This window comes from Heterocephalus glaber, unplaced genomic scaffold, assembly GCF_053883595.1.
Source record: "Heterocephalus glaber isolate CG9 unplaced genomic scaffold, H.glaber_assembly_v1.0 deba00000122, whole genome shotgun sequence".
NCBI classification, from domain to species: domain Eukaryota; kingdom Metazoa; phylum Chordata; class Mammalia; order Rodentia; family Bathyergidae; genus Heterocephalus; species Heterocephalus glaber.
Window position 1 is genome coordinate 28506579 of NW_028258138.1, and position 23083 is coordinate 28529661.

General features: G+C 35.4%; 1 protein-coding gene across 2 annotated transcripts in view; it reads left to right on the plus strand.

The window, feature by feature from the left end:
- Positions 1-4688, plus strand: part of Lipi (lipase I) — a 68690-nt gene extending 64002 nt beyond the window's left edge. Inside the window, exon 11 of one of the 2 annotated variants that reach the window (XM_004842198.3) lies at positions 4548-4688. In XM_004842198.3, the coding sequence (XP_004842255.1) occupies positions 4548-4635 (88 nt within the window). In that variant the 3' untranslated portion in view covers positions 4636-4688. The remainder of the gene's footprint in view (positions 1-4547) is intronic. The other variant, XM_013071420.3, reaches the window with a different exon arrangement.
- The last annotated feature ends 18395 nt before the right edge of the window (positions 4689-23083 follow it).

Here is a 23083-nt window from a genome sequence, read left to right on the forward strand (position 1 = left end):
CAATTGTCTGGGGAGAAGAAATTATAGATTACATAGAATTAACATGTCAAAATTAAAGTGATGATAAAATTAAATGACAGTAGTTGGAGAAAAAGTATTGGACTAAATTCTACAGCTCTTCATAGTAAAAGCTATCAGGAGACTAGAAGTAGAACAGAACCTTCTCAACAGATCAAAGACGTGTGCTCCATATTTCCATCAAAAGTGCCTTATATGAATGGAGAAGATACAATGCTTTCTCCCTAAAGTGGGGAACAAGGGCAGATATGCCTACTCTTCATCTGTCCGTTAAACATTGAAACATAGGCCCAAACCAAAATAGTCTGGCAATCAAATGACACAATTAGGATAGGATTGCCAAGGTAGAAGTAAAATCTTTATATGTAGATGAAATGATCACCTGCAGAGAAAATACTAAGAAATCTCTAGGAGCCCCTAGAACTTGTATTTGAATTTAGCAGGATTAGAAAACACAAAGTATATATAAAAATTCAGGTCTATGTATACTTGTATTGGATATTGAAATTTAAATGTTGTGTAGCAGTACAAAGGAGCTAGAAAAGTAAAAAGGAAAATAAAACAATGTGGGAAGACATTTAGTACCTAATTTTAAGACTTCCTCTAAAGCTACAGTAATCAAGGCAGTATTGGTGTAAGGAAGGACATATAGATCATGGAATAAAACAGAGAATCTAGAAATAGAACCACACATATATGATCCACTGAGTCTTGAAAGATTATTTAACATTAACATTTTATAGAACATAAATTCAATTCAAGAGCAAAGGAAAAGATAGTGTTTTCAGCAAATTTCACTAGAACACCTGGTATCCGTATATAAAAAATTAACCTCAACCCTTTATTTCCATACATAAAAATAACTTGAAAGTATCTATGAACCTAACTATTAAAGACTAAAACTATAAAACTTTAAGAAGAAATTATAAGAAAAATGTTTATGAATTTAGGGTAGGCAAGAATTCCCAAGGATATAAAAAACATGATGTATAAAAGAAAAAAAATGATAAATGGGATTCCATCAAAATTTAGAACTTTCAATGACATCATTAAGAAAATGAAAAGTAGTTCTTAAACAGACCATATTTATAATGCATATAACCTATGAGCAGAATATATAAGGAACTCTTGCAGCTCATTAATAGACAACCCAATTAAGAAGTAGACACAAGAAGTTGACAAATAGCCAGTACAGCACAAGGAAAGGTGTGCAACACTAGAATCAGAAAAACACTGATCAATACAATAACAAGACTGAATTATACACTCATTAGGGAGATGAAGTTAAAAGTTTTAAAAGAACAAATGTCAGCTTAGGTGTGAACCAATTAGAACTTTCTAATACTGCTAATGTGAATGTAAAATGATAAAAACATTTTGGAAAACAATATAGAAATTTCTTATATTACTGTTAAGAACCAACAGACCTGTTCTTAAGTTTTCACTTGAGAGGAATGAAAACACATGTTCACAACAGATTTGTACATACAGGTTGACTATCCCTTATCTGAAATTCTTGGGACCAGAGTGTTTCAGATTTTCATTTGAAATCCACTTTATCTGCAAAGAGGATAGCTACTGTTGCTTTTTTTTTTTTTCAGGTTCCTGTCATATGGAGTATTGTTTTTCACCCTTTAACTTTCCGACTATGAGTTTCTTTTAAATGTGTTTCTTGTATGCAGCATATTGTTGGCTCTTGCTTCTTGACCTGTTCTGCCAGTCTATTTCTTTTGATTGGTGAATTGAGACCATTAACATTGATGGTTATAACTCATACATATCTTCTTATCATCGTCATGAATTTTATGTTTGTTGGATTCTCCCCCTTTGTGTTTAATTTCTTGTCACACCCAATGGATTCATTCTGCTGGGGTTCCTGGGGTTGTGATCCTTGTTGTCTTTTCCTAAGATATTGTCTAAAATTTTTAGACTGCTGGTTTGGTATTCATGAAGTTCCTAAAGTGCTCTTTGTCATGAAAGTATCTTATTTCTCCATCAATTTTGAAAGATAGTTTTGCAGGATACATCAGTTTGGGTTGGAGGCTGTTTTCTTTTAGGGCTTGAACTGTATCACTCCAAGGTGCCTTGAGGGTTTCCATTGAGAAGTCTGCTGTGATTCTGATGGGCTTTCCTTTGTATATGATTTGTTTCTTTTCTCTAATTGCTTGTAGAATTTTTTCTTCTGTTGGGTTTCTGGAATCTTAACTATTATATGCCTACATGTAGATTTTTTTTGATCACGGCTACTTGGAATCCTATATGCCTCACTTATCTGTATGTCAACTTCTTTTCCCCTGCTTGGGAAGTTTTCTGCCATCACTTCTGTGAAATGGTTTTTTTATGTCATCTGCACTTTCTCCTGTTTCTTCATTGACTCCAATCAGTCTTATGTTATTCTTCTTTGCATCAACTAGCAGCTGCTGGATTTATTTCTCATAGTCCCTTAGTATTTTAAAGAAAGATTTCTTTTCTGGTCACTAATTATAATCTTATCTTCTATATCTGAAATTCTGTCCTCCCATTGGTTCATTCTGCTGCCTAGACTTTCAATGGAGTTTTTAATCTGGAAATCTGTATTTGTTTTATGGATTCCATTTGCTTCCTAAGTTGGGATTCCATCATGTTCCTCAGGTCCTCTAGTTTTTTATCTGTGCCTCTCTAGATTTATTAATCATGTCTTGCATTATGGACACAATCTTTGCTGTTATCTGAGAAATTATTTCTGATTTCATTTTTTCCAGATCCTCTTTTGTTGCCAGTTCAGGGAGTCCAAGTTGTTGAGTACCACAGTGTTCCTTCTCGTTTCCCTTTGGGGCTGTTTTAGGTGATTTGGAAGTCTGGTTTTGAAACTTGTTTACATGACTTCTCATTTCATTGGGGTGGGGGGTTGGTGCTGCTGGTGCCCACGTGGCTCACCTCCTGTGTGCTGGTGGGGGTGGTAAGGTGGCCCGGAGGCCTCCTCTTGTGTGCTGGGAGCAGCTCACCTCCTCTGTGCTCTATTTTGGTGAAATTTAACTTTAGCAGGCATTATGAACTTTGTTAAACTGATTTACAGTGTTTTGGAGGGTTTATGAAATGTAAAATATTCAATAAATTATATATTCACTATATTAGTGATATACACCAGTGCCAATAAAATTAAGTTCCATTATATTGTAGAAAAGAAACAAAAACATATTTGCTTTAATATTCTAGGTAGGATTTTACATTATAAATAAATGTAAACATGATAAATACAATATGGCTGGGATAATTTATTTACTTATATCTAATGACATACTTATCCTACTATGAAAAATTTAAAATGAGGTGCATCTGGAAAATTCAGGGCCTTAAAAGTACATTCAGTGATAAGAAATGTTGCAGAAGAGGGGAAGAATTTGCATAAGTGTGTAGATGTTTATTTGTGCAAATAGATAAATCATTCATTCACTTATTTCTTAATAATGGAAAAGATGTATGATCCTTCAATTATATGCAGTAATTCTAAAAACAGATGTACAGATTCTGTTCTCTGTTAACTTACTTTTGCCAACATCCAGAAATATTATATTTGAAATATTGTTTTATTTCTATCATTATATTATTAAAATGAAAATTTCAAACTATTTTTATTAACTCCAGTGGAAAATATTGTGGTATCCTAAGTCAACTTTCATAAATATGAATGTAATTCTATATTTTATTATTTTTATTACTTTGAGAAGTTGTATTTAACAACTAATGTGACTACAATTAAATATTCTCTTAAGTGTTTAAAAAATGTATTCAAGGAAGTTTTGAGCAAGCTAGAAGGAGACCAGAAGTCAAGGATCTCCCCAGGTGGAGCAGTGCAGGAGAATTAAATGGGACCTGGCTCCTTTTTCTTGACTCACTATTGGAGTCCTGGAAATTGCCATTTATTTCTGGCATGTTTTATTTTACCCCCTTCCTGAGATTTTATCAGTATTTTCTTATTTTAGTTGATTTCTGTTTTTGACAGTTCTTCAAAATTATCAGACAAGTCATTATCTGGATAAGATGCTTAATTCATCACAGTATCTTGATTTTTTATCTGTCTTTAAATATTTTATATATATATATATAAACTCTTCAAGGTATAAAATACTTTTGCTGTTACTATTTCCACTGTAATAGGATACAAAAAGATTTACAAAACATCTGGTTAAAATTTGCCTATACACTTCACTCACTCTTCCCTGGAGCTGGTCATGTTGCAAGGCATCCCCTGGCCCTTAAAAGTTGAATTCAGATTTCAGTATTGAATTATACTTCCCATGCAATGTATGTCTTTTTGTGAATCAGCAATGACACACATTGAAATGGAGCATTTTATTTTCTCCTAAGCATTATGTCTACTTCATCCTTATACAATTAAATGAGATGGAGTAGTATAGATCCCAAGGTTTGTTCCAGCTGCCTGCATTTGGAGAACTAGCTAGTTACAGACCCAGAACATTTTAAAACTTATATGCAAAACAAACAAAGTTTACTCTCTTACTAACTTTTATTTTGCTGCTTTTTCACAGACCACCAGTTTGCAGCTATAATTTTGTACTTAAAGAATCAGAGGAATTGTTTCTGAAACCTGTCGCATGTACAAAGAAGAATACTTAAATTACTTCTAAAAAATATAAAATTGTTTCTGAATCAACAAATTTGTAAATAAGAATGATTTAATCAATCTCTTGGAATGTATCGTTCAATCTGAGATTCAAACGTATTTTATTTCTTCAATTAAAAATATAGAAAATTAAAAATGCATATATAAAACATTCAGAATATGTTTATTTCTTTTTTTCAGTATTGGGGATTGAACTCTGGACTTTCACACTAAGCTACAACCCCAGCCTTCTTTTTATCTTTTATTTTGAGATAGGATTCCACTAAGTAGCTAAATTGCCCCAGTGAGACTCAAACTTGTGATTGTCATGCCTCAGCATCTGAGTGCTGAGATTATCAATGGATGCCATCTGGTCAGGTTATGTTCTGATTATATTGTAAAAGCTGCTTATTTCTGTTATCTTACATGTGTCCTAAAATATTTATCACTGACTATTCACCTCAATTATTTTAATATATTAATATATGAATATATATTCAATATATTAATATATGAATATTATATGAATATATTAAAATACTTTTTATCTTTTTCAGTTTTTATAATTTTTATTAGTACACTTTTGCAGTATATCATGATTATATCCCTCATGAGTGTTGGTACATGTAATAAGGCATCTTAATTCTTCTTTCCTCCCCTTTCCCTCTCTTCCTTCCCTCTCTCCCCATCTATTGGTTCCCTTCCCACTTGCAAGATATAGTTAAAGGAAAAATAGGGGAGCTTAGTGCTTCACTATACTGTTTAATCAATATCAATTTATCTCCAATTGCAGTAGTAAAAGGTATGAACATTTATTTTTAGATTTTAAGTTTGTCATCTGGAGAAATCATTTGGATTAATGTGAACCTTGTAAATATAAATACTTAGTATTTTTGATAATGCTTTCTAATAAAGGCTTTGTTTCAATGGAGCATAATAAATAACTTAGGCTCGTAATGCCTAAGGTTATATCCTCAATCCATTACTTACTAATAATGTGATCTTAAGTTAATTTATCTCACCATGTCTTGGTCTCCTAAAAAATTGTTATGAAGATTGACTCAGTAAAGTACTTTGAGTAGTATCTGTTGATGATGATGATGATGGTGATGATGATGATGATAAAATAATACCATCTAGTTTACTTTGTTCTTGGAACTAATACATTTAATCCTACCAAAACCTATGAAGTTAGTTGTGCTATCTCTACAGATGAAGAAACTGAAGCATAGAGATTTTAACTTATTTAGAGGCATCATACACACACCCTGAATTTGCATCTAAGAAGTTGGGGTCCCTGTTGTTAATTGCTAGTTTATGGGTTCCTTCAAAGTTGAAAGTGTGTTGGTTGCATTAGTGACTATATTTACTAATCATAAAATTTTAAATATTAATCAAAATAACATTGGCCTTCTCCAACTTGCCTGCTCAGTTCAGGAATTCTTAGGCCAGAACTCTTTCTTACTCATATCTCAGTGCCCCCAAAGTTTGTTTCTGAAGCACTTTGCAAACTGCTGTGCTCCCTTATATTAGTTTGCTAGGACTGTCATAACAAAATACCATTGTGAATGGTTTAGGTACAGAAATTTCATCAAAGTTTTGGAAGCCCATCTCTGAGATCAAGCGGGTTGTAGGTTTGGTTTCTTATGAGGCCTCCCTGCATGGTTTGGAGATGGCTGCCATCTTGCTGTGTTTTCATGTGGTCTTTCTTCTTTCCATGTATGTTCCTGGTGACTTGTGCATCTAAATTTCTACTTATTGTAAGGTCACTAGTTACCTTGGATTAGGGCCAACACTAACAGTCTCACTTTAACTTAATTGTCTCTTCAAAGGCCTTATTTCTAAATACAGTCACACTTTGAGGAAGTACAGCCTAGGTTTTCAACGTGTGAACTGTGAGGGGGACCCAGCAGAGCCCCTCACACCTGCTCTGACCCTTCAGCCTCATCATGATGCCCTTTGGTGAATAATCAACCAGCATGTGAATCGGGGCCATTATTGATTCCCAGTTGAAAACATTGATATATGAAGGCTTTTGAGGAATTAGAGATGTGATAGAAACACAAAGACTGTACTTTTCACCTTGGAAGTCCTTCAAGAAATGGCTCCCTCAGTTTTTGCTGCAGCACTGTATCCACAGGCCTCTGGCTATATTTCACAGAAACTTTTGTGTCCTCTCTGCCATTTAACCACCTCCCCACAAGCTCCTCACATTCTTGAACAAACATGCAAACTTTTGTAATTTATTTTTCATATACCCCCTCATTTGCCAGATGTTCCTAAAAACTACTGCATTTCCACTTGACATTAATGAAATTTAAAATAAAATAAAATGCATAGGTGATTGCTTACTAGAAAAATAAATATTATTTAGTATTCCTGATTGCTTAGGCTCTCTAGGGAACTAAATGACAGTAGTCAACTTTTGTCTTATAGTATATTGGGACCCTTTACTCTCATAATGATCCTTCTTTGCTACAGATGATACAGATTTCCAAGAATAACTCAACAATGCAAATTTTAAAAATGTTTATTGGATTTCATATTTCTGTATCTTCTTGAGACTCCTGTATTTCCTTTTCCTTTTTTTTCTATTACTAAAAATTGAACTCAGGACCTTGCACTCGTGAGGCAGGTGCAGTGCCACTGAGCTTCCTTTTCCCATTTTTTAAAGGTAAAGTTTTATATGCATAGGAAGCCTCTGAATTTACTTTCACAGTAAGGAGGTCAATAAACTACTGTCATCGTCAAGTATATCACCACAACAAATATTTTGAATCATATTTTTCCAAATTTGTAGAAAACATAGATCAAAAATAGGAGAGGAAAATGCACTTTTTAAATGAAGGACATATATTTCATAGCAAATATTTGGGACAACAAATAGAACAAGTGGCCATAATGTACAAAATATTTTACATGAGAATGACCTGAAGATGCAACAGAACTAAGTGACTAATTTCATCCTTCTGTCTTTTTCATCCTCCCTCTTTTTCTTCCTCCCTCTCCCTCCCCCCCCCTCCATAAAGTAGCCTTGTTGTTCATCCTGGCCTCAAAATTGTGATCCTTCTGCCTCAGCCTCCAAGAGTGCTGAGATCCTTGGTGTGTGCCACTACGCACAGCTAAACTTTTTATCCTTTAGGATGTTTGCTTATGTAAGTCACAGAATCTAGCATAAAATTCTTCCCCAATCACCAATGAAATAACATATTCCTTGTTTCCCACAATGTCAACTGAAATGTTGAGTGGACACAATCAAAGGTCAAATGACTTTTAGGTATTATTGAAAAAGACAACATCTCAAAAAATCACAAGTAGCATTATTTAGAGGGCTGTGATTCCATTCTAATGTACTGGAAAATTATGTCATAGTGTGTGTTGCCAAAAAAGACAAGGCACAATTATGTGAATGTACTGATAATTAATAATATCCATAACATGGTGGCAGGTAATAATAGTCATGGTTTATGCAATATCCTGTTTTGTCACATTATTAAAATGATAACAAATACATGATGAATACTTGCTGTTAGTCAGTTTTCCATTCCTGTGACAAAACACCTAAGAAAACCAACTTAAAAGGAGGAAAAATGTACTGTGCCTCAAAGTTTCAGATGCTCTGGGCAGTGGCAAATTGTCCTTCTTGCTTTTGGGGCTGTGGCTAGGCAGAACCTCAGGACAGACATACATGGTGGAGGAGGTCTATTTATCTCAGGGCAGCTGAGATGCTGAGGGAGAAGTAGCTGAGATCCCAATATTCTCCTTAGGGGAACTTGCCCAGTGATGCAACTTCCTTTCACTGGCTCTACCTCCTGAATTTTCCACCATCTCTCAGTAGTGGCAACAACTGGGAACTAAGCTTTTAACTCCTGAGCTTTTGTGGCACACTTATTTGTCAATCTATGGTTTAAATCCATTACTTAGAGTGTTTCATGTATCCTTAAAATTCCCTACAAGTTATATATTTTTATCATCCTTAGTGACAGTGAGAACAAGAAAAGACAAAAAAAATTCTCTGGAAAATTGTCAATATTGGGAATAAGTTGTATTTTTTTTCTACTGTGTAAATACGGGGCATTATGAAGATTTTTGAATGACTAAATCAATGAATGGATGAACAGCAAGTTAAATCCTCTGCAAAAGAAACATGGGATGATAGGGTGGAGCTGCCTCTGAGAAAGAGTGATGTGGCTGGTGAATGGTGAATGTCTGCCAAGTGACACAGAATCTGCTAAATATGTCCATCTTGGCACATTCACACACACACACAAACACGTGTGCACGCGCGCACACACGCACACACACACACACATATGCTATTCTCTGCCCTGTACTTTTAGATTCTTAGAATGAAGACACTGCTAAAAATTACAAAACACCTGAGTCTTGCCCCAAGACAAATTCAACTTGCTTCTCCAGACTGCATAAAGAACATTGTTGGAGAGTATTAAAAGGGATGGTTTTGGAGTTATGGAAGTTTAGGCCTTCAAAGCACTGGTAACATTTTCATTCATCATTTTCTCCTAAGAACATGTGGTATTTGAAAAAAAGAAAATCTGGAGGGTGAACAGCTGGTCATGCAGATGGTGTTGATGAATTGAATGTGGATTTCTATATAATGGTTTAAGTTTCTGGTATGCTTGGCTCTTGGCTTAAGGCAGAATTTTATTTCACAGGGATGTGGAATAATGTATTTGCATGTAAACCACCAGTCATGATTTAAGTGCTTTAAATGGAACACAATATTTCACACATTATTTGCAGATTCAAAACAACCATTCATTCATCCAGATTCACTAGGACTGAATTGAATACCATTCCATGTCTTCAACATCTTCCAGTACTTAGCTCAGATTTTTCCTCATACTGTTCTTCCCAGTTGGGCCATTCTTTGGCCTTTTCTATTGTTGATTTGTAGTCTGTTTCAAGCACATTTCTTCCTTAGCCTTTGGCTCCTTCTCTGTTTACCAGAAATGTCTATTGCAGCACGGATATTATGAATCTCCACTTACCTATCTGTGTTCATCACTAGAATGTGATCTTTTGAATTTGATGAATCCCTGGCTTATTTCAGAGGCTTCATAAATATTTGTTCAATGACAAATGCAAAAGTAAATAAATAAAGCAGTAAGTTTTATTTTGTTTTTAATTTGGTTGGAAACAGAAGGGAGAACAAATGGTTCAGGATATTTAGAAGAACAAAATGTTACATGTGGTCTGGTTGGAGATTAGAGAGCACTAGAGTACAACAGATAAACTCTTATCTCCAAATGTAGTAAAACCAGATCTCAGTATTCAGTGATTATAGTCAAGACAGAAGTAGCATTTAATGAACTTTATGTAGTGTTGAATGTTCTTCTCCATACATAGGTAAAGCACTAAAGCATTTATTAACAATTAAACATATAGGGAAATGATAATTTTCAGGTTTTTCTTTAATACACGTTTAGGAAAAGAGACCATCTGAAGATAAGCAAACATAGTCTTCATACAGTAGGCATAGATTCTGAAATCACTAGAACTTTGTAAGCTGGACCTCTTCTAGTTTCAGAAGAATTTTTACTTCACAATACTTGATAGTATTGTGTTGCTCTTTAAGACTTTGTAAGAGAAATGTCTATGGAGACATTTTTTTTCATTGAGTTTAGTGGTACATTTTAGGTATACAATATGATGACATTCATCATTGGAAATTTGTACCTTTACATGATATATCTTGGTTCTCCCCCCGCCCAATTCTCCTGCTCTCCCTTTAACCCCTCCATCCCTCCATATTTACAAAGACTTTTTTCCCCCCATTTTTCTCCTTTTCTCATATTTTTTCCTGTGTAAATACTGAATAGTTTCTCTGGTGTGAGAAACTGGAAGTGTAAATGAGGATCAAAATGCATAATAGATAATGTGAAATAGGAAGAAAATGTCCAAAGGGGAAGGATCAGGGTAAGTGGGGGCAGAGGTAGGGGAAAAGAAAGAAGGGAGAGGCAGGTTTTAAAATGAGATTTTTCAAAGTGAATGAAGAATGAGAACTAGGGACATAGATGTAAAATGTTTGCCCTAGAACTGAAAAAATTAATTAGTTAATAAGTAAAGGAGAATGAAGAATAAAGACCGGAAAGTGGGCTTAGTCTTGGCAGAGTAGTTTTTTTTATTAAATTCTTTTATTGGTGCATTGTAGGTGTACAACACAATTACATTTCTCATTGGGAATTATACCTTTACATAATGCATGTTGGTTCTTATTATTTCCCCATTCCTAGCCCTCCCTTCACCCCTTCCACCCTTCCCTATTTACAAAGACTTTATTTCCATTTTTTCCATTTCTCAGCATTTTTCCTTTCCCTTCTTTCCTTTCCCCTGCCCCTCCCACTATCCCTACCCCTTTGCACCTTTTCTTCCTATGTTACGTTAACAATTATTCATTCTAATCATTGGTACATTTTAGGTATACAATATAATGACATTCATCATTGGAAATTTGCAACTTTACATAATCTCTCTTGGTTCTTATTTTTCACCCTTGCCCAGCCCTCCCTTCAACCCCTCCATTCCTCCCTATTTACAAAGATTTTGTTCCTATTTTTCCATTTTCTCACATTAATCCCATTCCCTTCTATCCTTTCCCCTAGCCCTCCCACTTCCTTCCCCTTTGCCCCTTTTCTTCCTAGTTCACATTACCTATTATACATTTAGTCCTTATTTACACTTTCAGTTGCTCACACCAGAGAAACTATTCAGTATTTATACGTGTGTGTCCTACTTATTTCACTTAAGAGTATCACCTCAATGTGCATCCACTTATCTATAAATGTCTCTAATTTCTCATTTTTTATGGCTGAGTAGTACTCCATTTTATAAAAAAACCCACATTTTCTTTATCCAGTCTCCAGTTGATGGGCATTTGGGCTGTTTCCAAGTTTTAGCTGTCACAAACTGTGCTGCTATGAACATGGGTGCACATATATCACTGTGGTATGATTGTTTTAATTCTTTGGGGAAGATCCCCAGCAGTGGAATAGTGGGGTCAAATGGGACTTCCAGTCCTAGTTCTTTGAGTTATCTCCATACTGATTTCCACAGTTCTGGCACCAGTCTATACTCCCACCAGCAGTAGAGCAGTGTTCCTCTTTCCCCACAGCCCCACCAGAATTTATAATTGGTTGATTTCATGATAGCAGCCATTTTTTCTGGAGTGAAGTGGAATCTCAGCATTGTTTTTATTTGCATCTCTCAAATGACCAGTGATGTTGAACATTTTTTCAAGTATTTATTTGCTATTTCTACTTCTTTGTCTGAGAAAAGTCTGTTCATTTCAGATGCCCATTGTTGGATTGGGTCTTTAAATTTGGGAGGTCTGATCTTTTTAAGTTCTTTATAGATTCTAGATAGTAGACCTTTGTCTGAGGAAGAGCAGGTGAAGATTTTTTCCCACATTGTGGGTTGTCTCTTCACACTGCTGGTGGTTTCTCTTGCTGTGCAGAAGCCTTTTAATAAGAAGAGATCCCACTTGTTGATTGTGCCAATTCACTGGCAACTAAGATTTTGTTTATAAAATCTTTTTCTACACCAGTGTCTTCAAGATTTCTATCTAACCTCTGTTCCAACTGGTTCAGAGTTTCTGTTTTAATATTTAGATCTTTAATCCATTTCAATTTTAGTTTAGTGCATGGTGAGAGATCTAGGTCTAGTTTTAATCTTTGGCAAGGTGATACCCAATTTTTCCAGCATCAGTTATTAAAGAGGCTATCTTTCCTCCAGTGAGGGTGTTTGGCTCCTTAGTTGAAGATGAGATGGCTGAGTGTGTCTCGAGTTGTTTGTGCATCTTCTAATCTGCTCCACTAGTCCTCAGGTCTGTTTCTCTGCCAGCACCATGCTGTTTTTATCACAGTAGCTTTGTAGTATAGTTGCAGGGTGGGGATTGTGATACCCCCTGCCATGTCTCTGTTACCTAGAATTGCTTTTGCTATTCTGGGTCTCTTCTTGTTCCAAATGAATTTTTGGATTGTTTTCTCAAGGTCTATGAAGTATGCTGCTGGGATTTCAATTGGAATTGCATTAAATCTATATAGCAGTTTTAGAAGTATGGCCATTTTCACATTTTCACTATATTAATCCTTCCTATCCAGGAGCAGGAGATGTCTGTCCATTTTCTGATATCATCTCCAATCTCTCTTTTCAGAGTGCCATAGTTTTCAGAGAAGAGGTCTTTGATTTCTTTCTTTAGGATGATTCTTAGATATTTCAGTTTTTTGGATGCTATTGTGAAAGGAATTATTTGCCCTGTTTCTCTCTCAGTGAGTCTGTCATTCATGTAGAGGAAAGCTATTGATTTTTGTGTGTTGACCTTGTAACCAGCTACTTAACTGAATTTGGTTATTAAGTCTAGAAGACTTTTGGTGGAGTTCTTGGGGTCTTCTATATAGAGTATCATGTCATCTGCAAATACTGACAATTTGGCTTCTTCTTTACCTATCTTTATTACTTTTATTTCTTTCTCTTGTCTAATTGCCGTGGCTAATGTTTCCAGAACTATATTGAACAAGAGTGGTGATAGTGGATATCTTTGTCTTGTTCCTGATTTTAGAATGAAGGATTTCAGTTTTTGACCATTTAGTATGATATTGGCTGTTGGTTTTTCATAGATGGCTTCTATCAGTTTGAGGTAGAGACCATCTATTCCAATTTTTTGTAGGGTTTTTATCATAAACGCATGTTGGATGTTGTCAAATGCTTTTTCTGCATCTATGGAGATAATCATATAGTTTTTGCCCTTGGCTCTATTGATGTAGTGTATTACATTGATTGATTTGCGTATATGGAACCATCCCTGTATCCCTGGGATGACTCCCACTTGATCAGGGTGTATGATCTTCTTGATGATCTTCTGCATTCTGTTTGCCATTATCTTATTAAGGATTTGTGCATCTATGTTCATTAGTGAAATTGGCCTATCATTCTCCTTTTTGGTTGGTTCTTTCTCTGCTTTGGGGATCAAGGTGATGCTTGCTTCCAGGAATGAATTTGGGAGTATTGCTTCCCTTTCAAATTCATTGAAGAGTTTCAACAGTAGTGGCAGCAGTTGCTCTCTAAATGTCTTGTAAAATTCAGCAGTGAAGCCATCAGGGCCCCGGCTTTTCTTAGTTGATAAGTTTTTAATTACATTTGCAATTTCATTGGTTGATATTGGGTTGTTCAGAATTTTTAGGTCTTCTTCATTCAACTTTGATATTCATATGTATCTAGGAATCTGTCCATTTCTTCTGTGTTGTCCATCTTATTGTTGTATAGGTTCTGGAAGTAGGTATTGATGGTCCTCTGGATTTCTGCTGGGCCTGTTGTAATTTCAACCTTTTCATTCCTAATTGCATGGATTTGGGCCTTTTCTTTCCTTTTTCTGACAAGGTTGGCTAAAGGTTTGTCAATTTTGTTGATTCTTTCGAAGAACCAACTTTTGACTTCATTGATTTTTTGTATCATTCTCTTAGTCTCCATTGCATTGATTTCTGCTCTGATCTTTACAATTTCCTCCCTTGTATGAGCTCTGGGGTTGTCCTGCTCTTCTTTTGCTAGAAGCTTGAGGTGCACCATCAGGTTGTTTAAGTGGGCTCATTCTGTTTTCCTAATATGCATATTCACTGTTATGAACTTCCCTCGTAAGACTGCTTTCATTGTGTCGCATAGATTCCAATATGTTGTATTGTCATTGTCATTTAATTGAAGGAACTGTCTGATTTCTTCTTTAATTTCCTCTGTGACCCATTGGTTATTCAAAAGTGTGTTGTTCAATTTCCACATGTTTATGAAATTTTTTGAGTTTCTTTTGCTATGAATCTCCAATTTCATCTCACTATGGTCTGATAATATACAGGGGATAACTTCAATTCCTTTGCACTTACTTAAACATGTTCTATGTGTGAGTATGTGGTCTATTTTGGAGAATGACCCATGTGCAGCTGAGAAGAATGTGTATTCTGGTTTTGTGGGGTGGAAGACTCTGTAAACATCTGTTAAGCTCATTTGTTCAAGAGTTCGATTGAGTTCTAGTATTTCATTACTCATTTTTAGTCTAGTTGTTCTAGCTATTTGTGACAGTGGGGTGTTGAGGTCCCCCACTACAATTGTATTAGTGCATATATGACTTTTCATGTCTGTTAGTATTTGTTTTATATAGTTGAGTGCACTAGTGTTTGGTGCATAGATATTTATGATTGTCATCTCTTCCTGTTGGATTCTTCCCTTTACAAGGATGTAGTGTCCTTCTTTGTCTCTCTTAATCAGTGTTGATTTGAAATTTACTTGATCTGCAAAGAGGATAGTTACTCCTGCTTTTTTTCGGGTTCCCGTCACATGGAGTATTGCTTTTCACCCTTTAACTTTCAGTCTATGAGTTTCCTTTTGAATGAAGTGTGTTTCTTGTATTCAGCATATTGTTGGATTGTGCTTCTTGACCCATTCTGCCAGTCTGTTTCTTTTGATTGGTGAATTGAGACCATTAATATTGATGGTTATAAATGGTACATATTGACTTATCGTTGTTATGACTTTTTCTGTTTGTTGGATTCTCCCCCTTTGTGTTTAATTTCTTGTCATGCCTGATGGATTCATTCTGCTGGGCTTCCTGGGGTTGTGATCCTTGTTGTCTTTTCCTAGGATATTGTCTAAAATTTTTTGGAGTGCTGGTTTGGTATTCATGAAGTTCCTAAGGTGCTCTTTGTCATGAAAGTATTTTATTTCTCCATCAATTTTGAAAGATAGTTTTGCAGGGTACATCAATCTGGGTTGGAAGCTGTTTTCTGTTAGGCCTTGGAATACGTCACTCCAAGCTCTTCTTGCCTTGAGGGCTTGCATTGAGAAGTCTGCTGTGATTCTGATGGGCTTTCCTTTGTATGTGATTTGTTTCTTTTCTCTAACTGCTTGTAGGATTTTGCTCTTCTGTTAGGTTTCTGGAATCTTAACAATTATATGCCTATGTGTAGATTTTTTTTTTGTCAAGGCTATTTGGAGTCCTATATGCCTCACTTATCTGTATGTCAAGCTCTTTTCCCCTGCTTGGGAAGTTTTCTGCCATTATTTCTGTGAAGAGATTTTTTATGTCATCTCCACTCTCTCCTGTTTCTTCATTGACTCCAGTCAGTCTTATGTTATTCTTCTTTGCATCATCTAGCATCTGCTGGTTTGATTTCTCGTGTTCCCTTATAATTTTGAAGCAATTTTTCTTTTCCTGGTCACTAATTGCAATCTTATCTTCTATACCTGAAATTCTGTCCTCACATTGGCTCATTCTGCTGTGTAGACTTTCAATGGAGTTTTTCATGTCCTGGAAATCTATTTGCATGTGTTGTATGGATTCCATTTGTTTCTTATGTTGGGATTCCATCATGTTTCTGAGCTCCTCTCTAGATTTATTAATCATGTCTTGCACTAAGGGCACAATTTCTCCTGTTATCTGAGAAATTATTTCTGATTTCATTTTTTCCAGATCCCCTTTTGTTGCCAGTTCAGTGTGTCCAGGTGGTTGAGTATCAGAGTGTTCCATCTCATTTCCCTTTGGGGTTGCTGTAGGTGATCTGGAAGTCTGTTTTTGAGACTTATTTATGTGTTTTCTCATTTCTACTGGGGTGGGGGGCTGTTAGTGCCTGCACAGATTACCTCGTCTGAGCTGGGAGAAGTGGGACAGGGGCCGGGAGCAGCAGTAGGGATGGTGACCCAAAAGCCCTTTCCTGTGGGCTGGGAGCAGTGGGCGGGATGATGGCCAGGAAGCCCCTTCTTCTGGACCAGGAGCAGTGGGATGGTGGCTCAGAAGCCCCTACCTCTGGGCTGGGAGTGGTGGGAGGGTTGGTGGCCTGGAAGCCCCTTCCTCTGGGCCAGGAGCAGCGGGACAGAAGGTGGCCCAAAAGCCCTTTCCTCTGGGCTGGGAGCAGCAGGAGGAATGGTGACCAGGAAGCCCCTTCCTCTGGGCCAGGAGCAGTGGGACCATGGCTCAGAAGCCCCTACCTCTGGGCCGGGAGCAGCAGGACTCAGTACCTTGGTCTGGTGGTCTGGTGTCTTCTGTGTCTTTGTAGTGTGGAACCAGGTGGCTGCCTGCCTGTAGCAGGGTTATTCGGTGTCTTCCGCATGACTGGGGACCTCAGTAGGGCGTGCACAGACCTGCCTGTCTGCAGTGGGCTGATTAGGCATGTTCCGTGCCACTCAGGACCTCGGTAGGGTGAGCAGCAGAGTATTTTTTAAGTGAGGAGAGGAAGAGCGAGGGACAAGGAGGAGAGAATATTAGAATTTATTAATAATATGTTATATTGCAATGATCAAAGCAATGTATTTTCAGAACCATGTGACTCAGAACAATGCACCCAACTCCCAAGAAACTATACTACCAAAGATACAATTTCACAAAATAATGAATTAATGAGTACAAGCACTATTTCATTTCAACCTTATTTTCCAACAACCTTCACCAAAAAATAATTGATATTTATGAATTTGAATATAGACATTTTTAGTATAAAGTAATAATCAGACTCCTTTAAACCCAGAAAAATTACACCTTAGTAACAAATGTAAGGATGTTATAAGAACTTGCTTCTTTGGGTGGATTGTTTCAGTCATGAGCTCCAGTTTAGTCAAAACTCTGTAACCATTCTTATAAGTAGCTCATTCAAACTGACTCTGAGCTTGTACAAGTGTCAAACTTTGGCCACCAGGGCAAGAGGAAATGTAATATAACATAGACCTGAAAAGCACTTGATGTCTTGGATCCAGATACATCATTTAAAAAGCCCAAGTCAGGCTGCTGGCTGCATGACACACAAAGTGGAAGAGAACTAAGATACCTCAGGCAACCCTGCCCTTGCACAGACTGCCTGGAGACAGACAGTGGCAGCATAAACTCAGGCCTAAAAAACCACACAATTGACCCACAAAATTATGAGCAATATGTAAAGTGATTGTCATTTCAAGGCACTTAAGATGATTATGCAGCAAAAGTTAAGTAATATACAGTCTGAAATATGAAATTGAGTATGGATGTGGCAAGAAAAACTGATGTTTCTAGAAAGCAGTGGCACACAGTGTATAAGAGAGGCATGGCTAAGTAAGCGTTCTTCACTCATTCATCAAGTATGCACTGAATATTTATAATATTTCTGATTTTGTTGATGTTGTAGATATAAAGAAGACATAATATTCTTGAAAGTTTTGAGCTTAGTTTTTAGTGCATAAAGCAGAGAATAAGAAAATTAATAGAAATATAATTTCAGACATTGATAGGGCAGTGATTAAATATAGTGGTGAGTAGAAATATGGATATTTGAGGGACTGAGTTGGTTAAGATGGTCAAGGAAACCCTCTGTGAGCAGGTAACATGAGGGCAGGTGTGTCCTATGGGGGGGCCATGGGCTATACGTTGTCTTGGATGGCTGGTCATGCAGCTCCATACACTTATAAATGTTTGACATTGCGATGTGATTTTTACTGATTTTTCAGGACTCGATTGCACAGTGCTGAGCAGGCAGCAATGGCAAGCTGAGTAGGGGAGGCTAGAGTGTAGTGCTAAATTCAGCACCAGGTGTATAAGATGTCACATGTGCTGCTATGGCTTGTCAAGTAAAACACAGTGATTACTGAGACACAATGATTACTTATACTAGTACTTCATCTACACCTTTGTGTGCATGTGAAGACAGGCAGTTATTGTTACTGGCAGACACATAAGTTCCTTTACTTAATTATTAAAATTGGGCTTGTGTTATCTCATAAAACAATTGAACAAGTTAAAATATTTAAAAAAAGGACTTATAATTTACATACGCTAACTTTGCTCTATATTTCATATGCAGCTTAAGAAAATTCCTCCTTAGTCATTGTGACCCAGGTTGGCCACCTATGAACAAGGAGATAGCATTTCAAGGAAAGGGTACAGCAAGTGTAGGAACCTGAGGTAAGAAAGTGTGTGGGAGGAAGGAACCAGTCCATAGAGCTGAAAGCTTAGCAATCCAGAGACAGTTTTAATAATCAAGGTTGGCAACATTGACAAGAGCCAGACTTTCAATATCTTGATCATGTTAATAGTTTGGATTTTGTTCTAAGCATAATGTAATGTCATTGATGTGAGTAAAGTATGAGAGTAGCAATGTGTGTTACATGATTCAAAGAGCCAGGTAAAGTTGAAAGCAGGTAAAGCACTAACATGACGATACTCATGCTGGATTGAGCTGTAGTAATGTTAGTGGAAGTAGTGTTAGATTGAGGTATTTTCAGGTAAAACCACAACAATGCCAATTTATTAAATATAGAAGATGTGAGAAAGAGGTTAGTTAGGAAGTTTTCTAATGTTTTGCTCTAAACCAAATTGTAAATTGCAATGTATATGTATATGTATATATATATATATATATATATATATATAAAATGATACCAAGCAAAGTGAGAAATAGGAATGTTCTGATAGAAGATGGTGGCAGCAGGAATTATTAATTCAACTTCAAACTTGAGATTTGAGATGACTAATTAGTATCTGATCGAGATGCAAAATGTATCTTAGGAGATATCAGATGTAGAATAAAAAGAGTAAATTTATATAATCAGAATCTTCTTTAATTCTTCATATCTACATTAAAAAGTGCAAAGTATCTGGGAGACAATGGGCACTTGGCTATGTCCCTTACAATTTGATATTACAGGAATAAAGTTGAATCCTAAAACCAACCAAAAGAAACCACTTCACTGGTAGTTGACAACTATATTGGAGTTGTGAAAATGCAAACAAATTTGTATGTCTGTGCAGTTGTACTGAAAGAAAAAAGGGCAAATCCGTATTAAGATATAGTTACAGGGAGTAAAGGTTATCTGAGAAAAGTAGATTTGAATATTTTATATAAATTATATTATTATGAGAAGCCAGCGATATTTGAGGAAACATCTGCAGTCAATTCTCAAAAATAACACATTGAAGGTAAAGAAAGGTGGAAAAATAGAAAAATAGAAACTGGCTAAGATCCTAAAGTATATGGAGAATTAAGGAAATATATTAAGGAAATTATACATCAACATAAATTAGGAGCAATAATTAGTATAAATGGATCATGAATGAGGGGTTATAGTTTTTGAGAAGTGTTTCTGAAGCAGATAGGAAAATATTACATAATGCAATGTTATGACATTTATTATAAATAAGAATGACAAAGATGAGGTCTAGTTTAAAGAAAATTTATATTTCTACAGATAGTCTAGAACATAGAGTAGAAGCAATAAATGTAAAATATAATAAAATATTGAAACATGCAGCGGAAACTTTAAGTATCTTGGTGAAATTAATTAAACTGGGACTATTAGATCTATCTTTGCTAAAGTTTGAATATTAAGTGTAAAGAAAATAAACAAAAAACTTTATAAGGACCAAAAACAATTGTAGCCTGCAAATTCTTTACTTTATATCAAGTCCATAGAGAATTAGGAACACAGCAAGTTGAAGGAGGAAAGCAGATGCAAAGATTGTTACATAGGAATGAAATATCTACCCAATTTCTTTATGTGAGATATAATAGGAAGGCAATCTCAGCATCTAAGATAGGAATCAAAGAATTTCAAAAGGTAGAAATTACTGAGTAAAAAATAAAAGTGTTACCAGGGAATATTAATAACAATGGATTGAGTACATGTAAATAGAAATTAATTAAAAATTGGTTTTTAAGTGCAAATGGTATCAAGCAAGAAAGTTAACAACTGAAAAATAAGGAAGGAAAATCATAGAATATTAACTTACTCATAAGACCCAGAGGAAAATCGTGAAATTTAGAAAATTCAACCCCAAATTATTTTCTTAAATATTAAAAGCATGAATAAAAGAGACCTGATTGCTTCACTAGATGCTCCACAAATTTACTAATTTGAAGGTTTTATTTTTCTCTCTTTGTATGTTCTACAGAGCTCACTTCGTATTTGGTGCTTGCAGGATATCAAATTCTTCTTTTGTTGATTTAATGACCTCTGTCTTTGTCTGATTTCCTCTTTTTCTCCTATCTCTCTTCTCATTTCTGCTTTCATACAATTCCGCAAAGAAGTAAGTCTTCTGCAAGGCAAGTCGTTCACAAGGAAGCAAATTTTGTCTTTCAGACTTGACTCAAAATTATGATGACCCAAAGGAGCACAAAACACCAGCTACCTGCTGATAATTCTCAGCAGAAAATGCAGGAAAATCAAAGCAAAATATAAGGTGTTAATTCATTCTTTTGTGACAAACATAGTCCATTAAGTAAAACACAAAGCCAGGAAAACTGTTACAAGATGTAGAAATACAAGAAAGTTAAAAATATTAATAACTAATAATAAAAGTGTTGTGGAAAGAAATATGAATGGGGTACATTTATCTTTTAACAATGAAGAATCAATGCTTAGATATCATCCAATTGTAAAACACTGAAATGTAAAACAATTATTTGTAACAGATAAATGAAAGGCACATAACTTACAGAGGCAGACAGCATACCCCTTTTCAGAGAAAAGAGCCCCAATATATATATAAAGACTTTGAATGATGTAATGAACACAAATATACACACACATATATATTTGGTACTTAAAGTAAATAATAAATACTTTCTTCTATCTAGAAAGTTTTACATAACTATATATTTAGCCTCTTGGTCAATTGCCAATTATTAAGTTATAGAGATAATCTTAAAATATATTCTGAAGTCAAAATATCTACAATGCATTTTTAAGCTACAGTATCATAAACTAAAAATTAATAGCATAATTTTTATTTTGGAATTTCTAGCTCTTAGAAATTTAAAAATATTCCACCAAATAATTCAGAGTCAAAGAGGTCATTGAAAAATGGTGTATACTGTTGAAAATAATGAAAATAAGAATATTATATAACTGATATGATATTTCATTATGTCTCAAAATGTATTGGATGAAACCTGTATTAGTATACTAGGGCTGCTATAACAAAGTACCATAAACTTGGTGACTTAAAGCAAAGAAAATTTATTTTCTCACAGTTGTGGAGATTGGACATCCCAAATCAGGCACTGTAAGAGTTGGTGCCTTCCAGAGGATTGGAAGGAAAGACTATTTCATGGCACTCAGCCAGCTTCTGGTGGTAACCATCAATCTGTGGTGTTCCTTGGCTTATATATGCCTCATCCCTCAATCTATGATTCTGATATCAGATGGTATTTTCTCTGTTTCTCTCTAACTCTACACATGCACTTCTCCAGATCCAGTCTTGGATTTAGGGGCCACACTATTGTATATGACCCCATCTGAACAAATTCCATATACAAAAACTATTTCCAAATAAGATCACATTCACAGATTTTGTATGAACAATGATTCTGGGGAGGTGGTATTCATTTTAGTAAATATATATATATATATGGAAGTACAAGGTAAAAATTCATCAAACTAGATATTTAAAAATATTTTTAAGATAGTGAAATATATACTTTAAACCAATAGTTTCTATCTTACTTAACAGTAAAGTAATCATGTTATTGCTATGGAAATCAGAGTCAAGGCAAGGAACCCTGTTATTACTGTAGTTATTTTTATCTTGGAAATTTTGTGCTAAACAAAAAATATGAAGAGAAGATGTGACGGCTAAGGTGGAGTGTCAACTTGATTGGCTTTGGGATCTACCTAGGGGATTGGTGGAACACACTTCTCTGTATGTTTGAGTGGGTCACAAAGGCATGCCTTAGGATCTAGGTTCAGTGTCTTACTGCTTCCTCTTTGACACCATTCCCCTGCTCCACTTAGCAGCCACCATAGATTAAAGACCTTTGCTGTATCACATATTTCTGCCATGATGTTTCTTCCTTGGAACCAACTCACCATGGACTAAATCCCCTGAAACCATGATAAACCTCTCCTCTTTTAAATTGTGGTTTTTGAGTATTGTGTACCAGTAACTTGGGGTAGGATAACTTGCCTATATATATATATATATGCATATATGCTTATATATTATTTAATATACTTGAATATCATATTTTAACAATATATTATATATACACAACTATCATTCAAAAGCAATGCTAACATCATGTCCTCTTTCTTCAAATTGTTTTCAGATGACAGCACTACTATTTACAATACACAACACAAAGAGCTACCCTCATAACAAACACAACTGAGTACTATGATAGAACATAAAAGAATGTACAGAAAGTAACAAATTCCCTATATGATTAGACAATAATAAAACTATGTTGGTAAAGTATATAATTTATGTTGGAAATAAGGTATAGATTTCGTTAGCTATTATTTTTATTTAATATTGATTTTGGGGGGTATGAAGCCTAACAATTGTATCAAATGGAAAATAAACAAAAGTAAACTTCAAAAATCATGAAGTCCTATCACTATCAACATTTCTCTTAAATTTTTCTCGCACTTCACTGATTCATTCCAAACATGTGTCTATATATGAAAATGTACACTGAAATCTCTGGATCATACTTG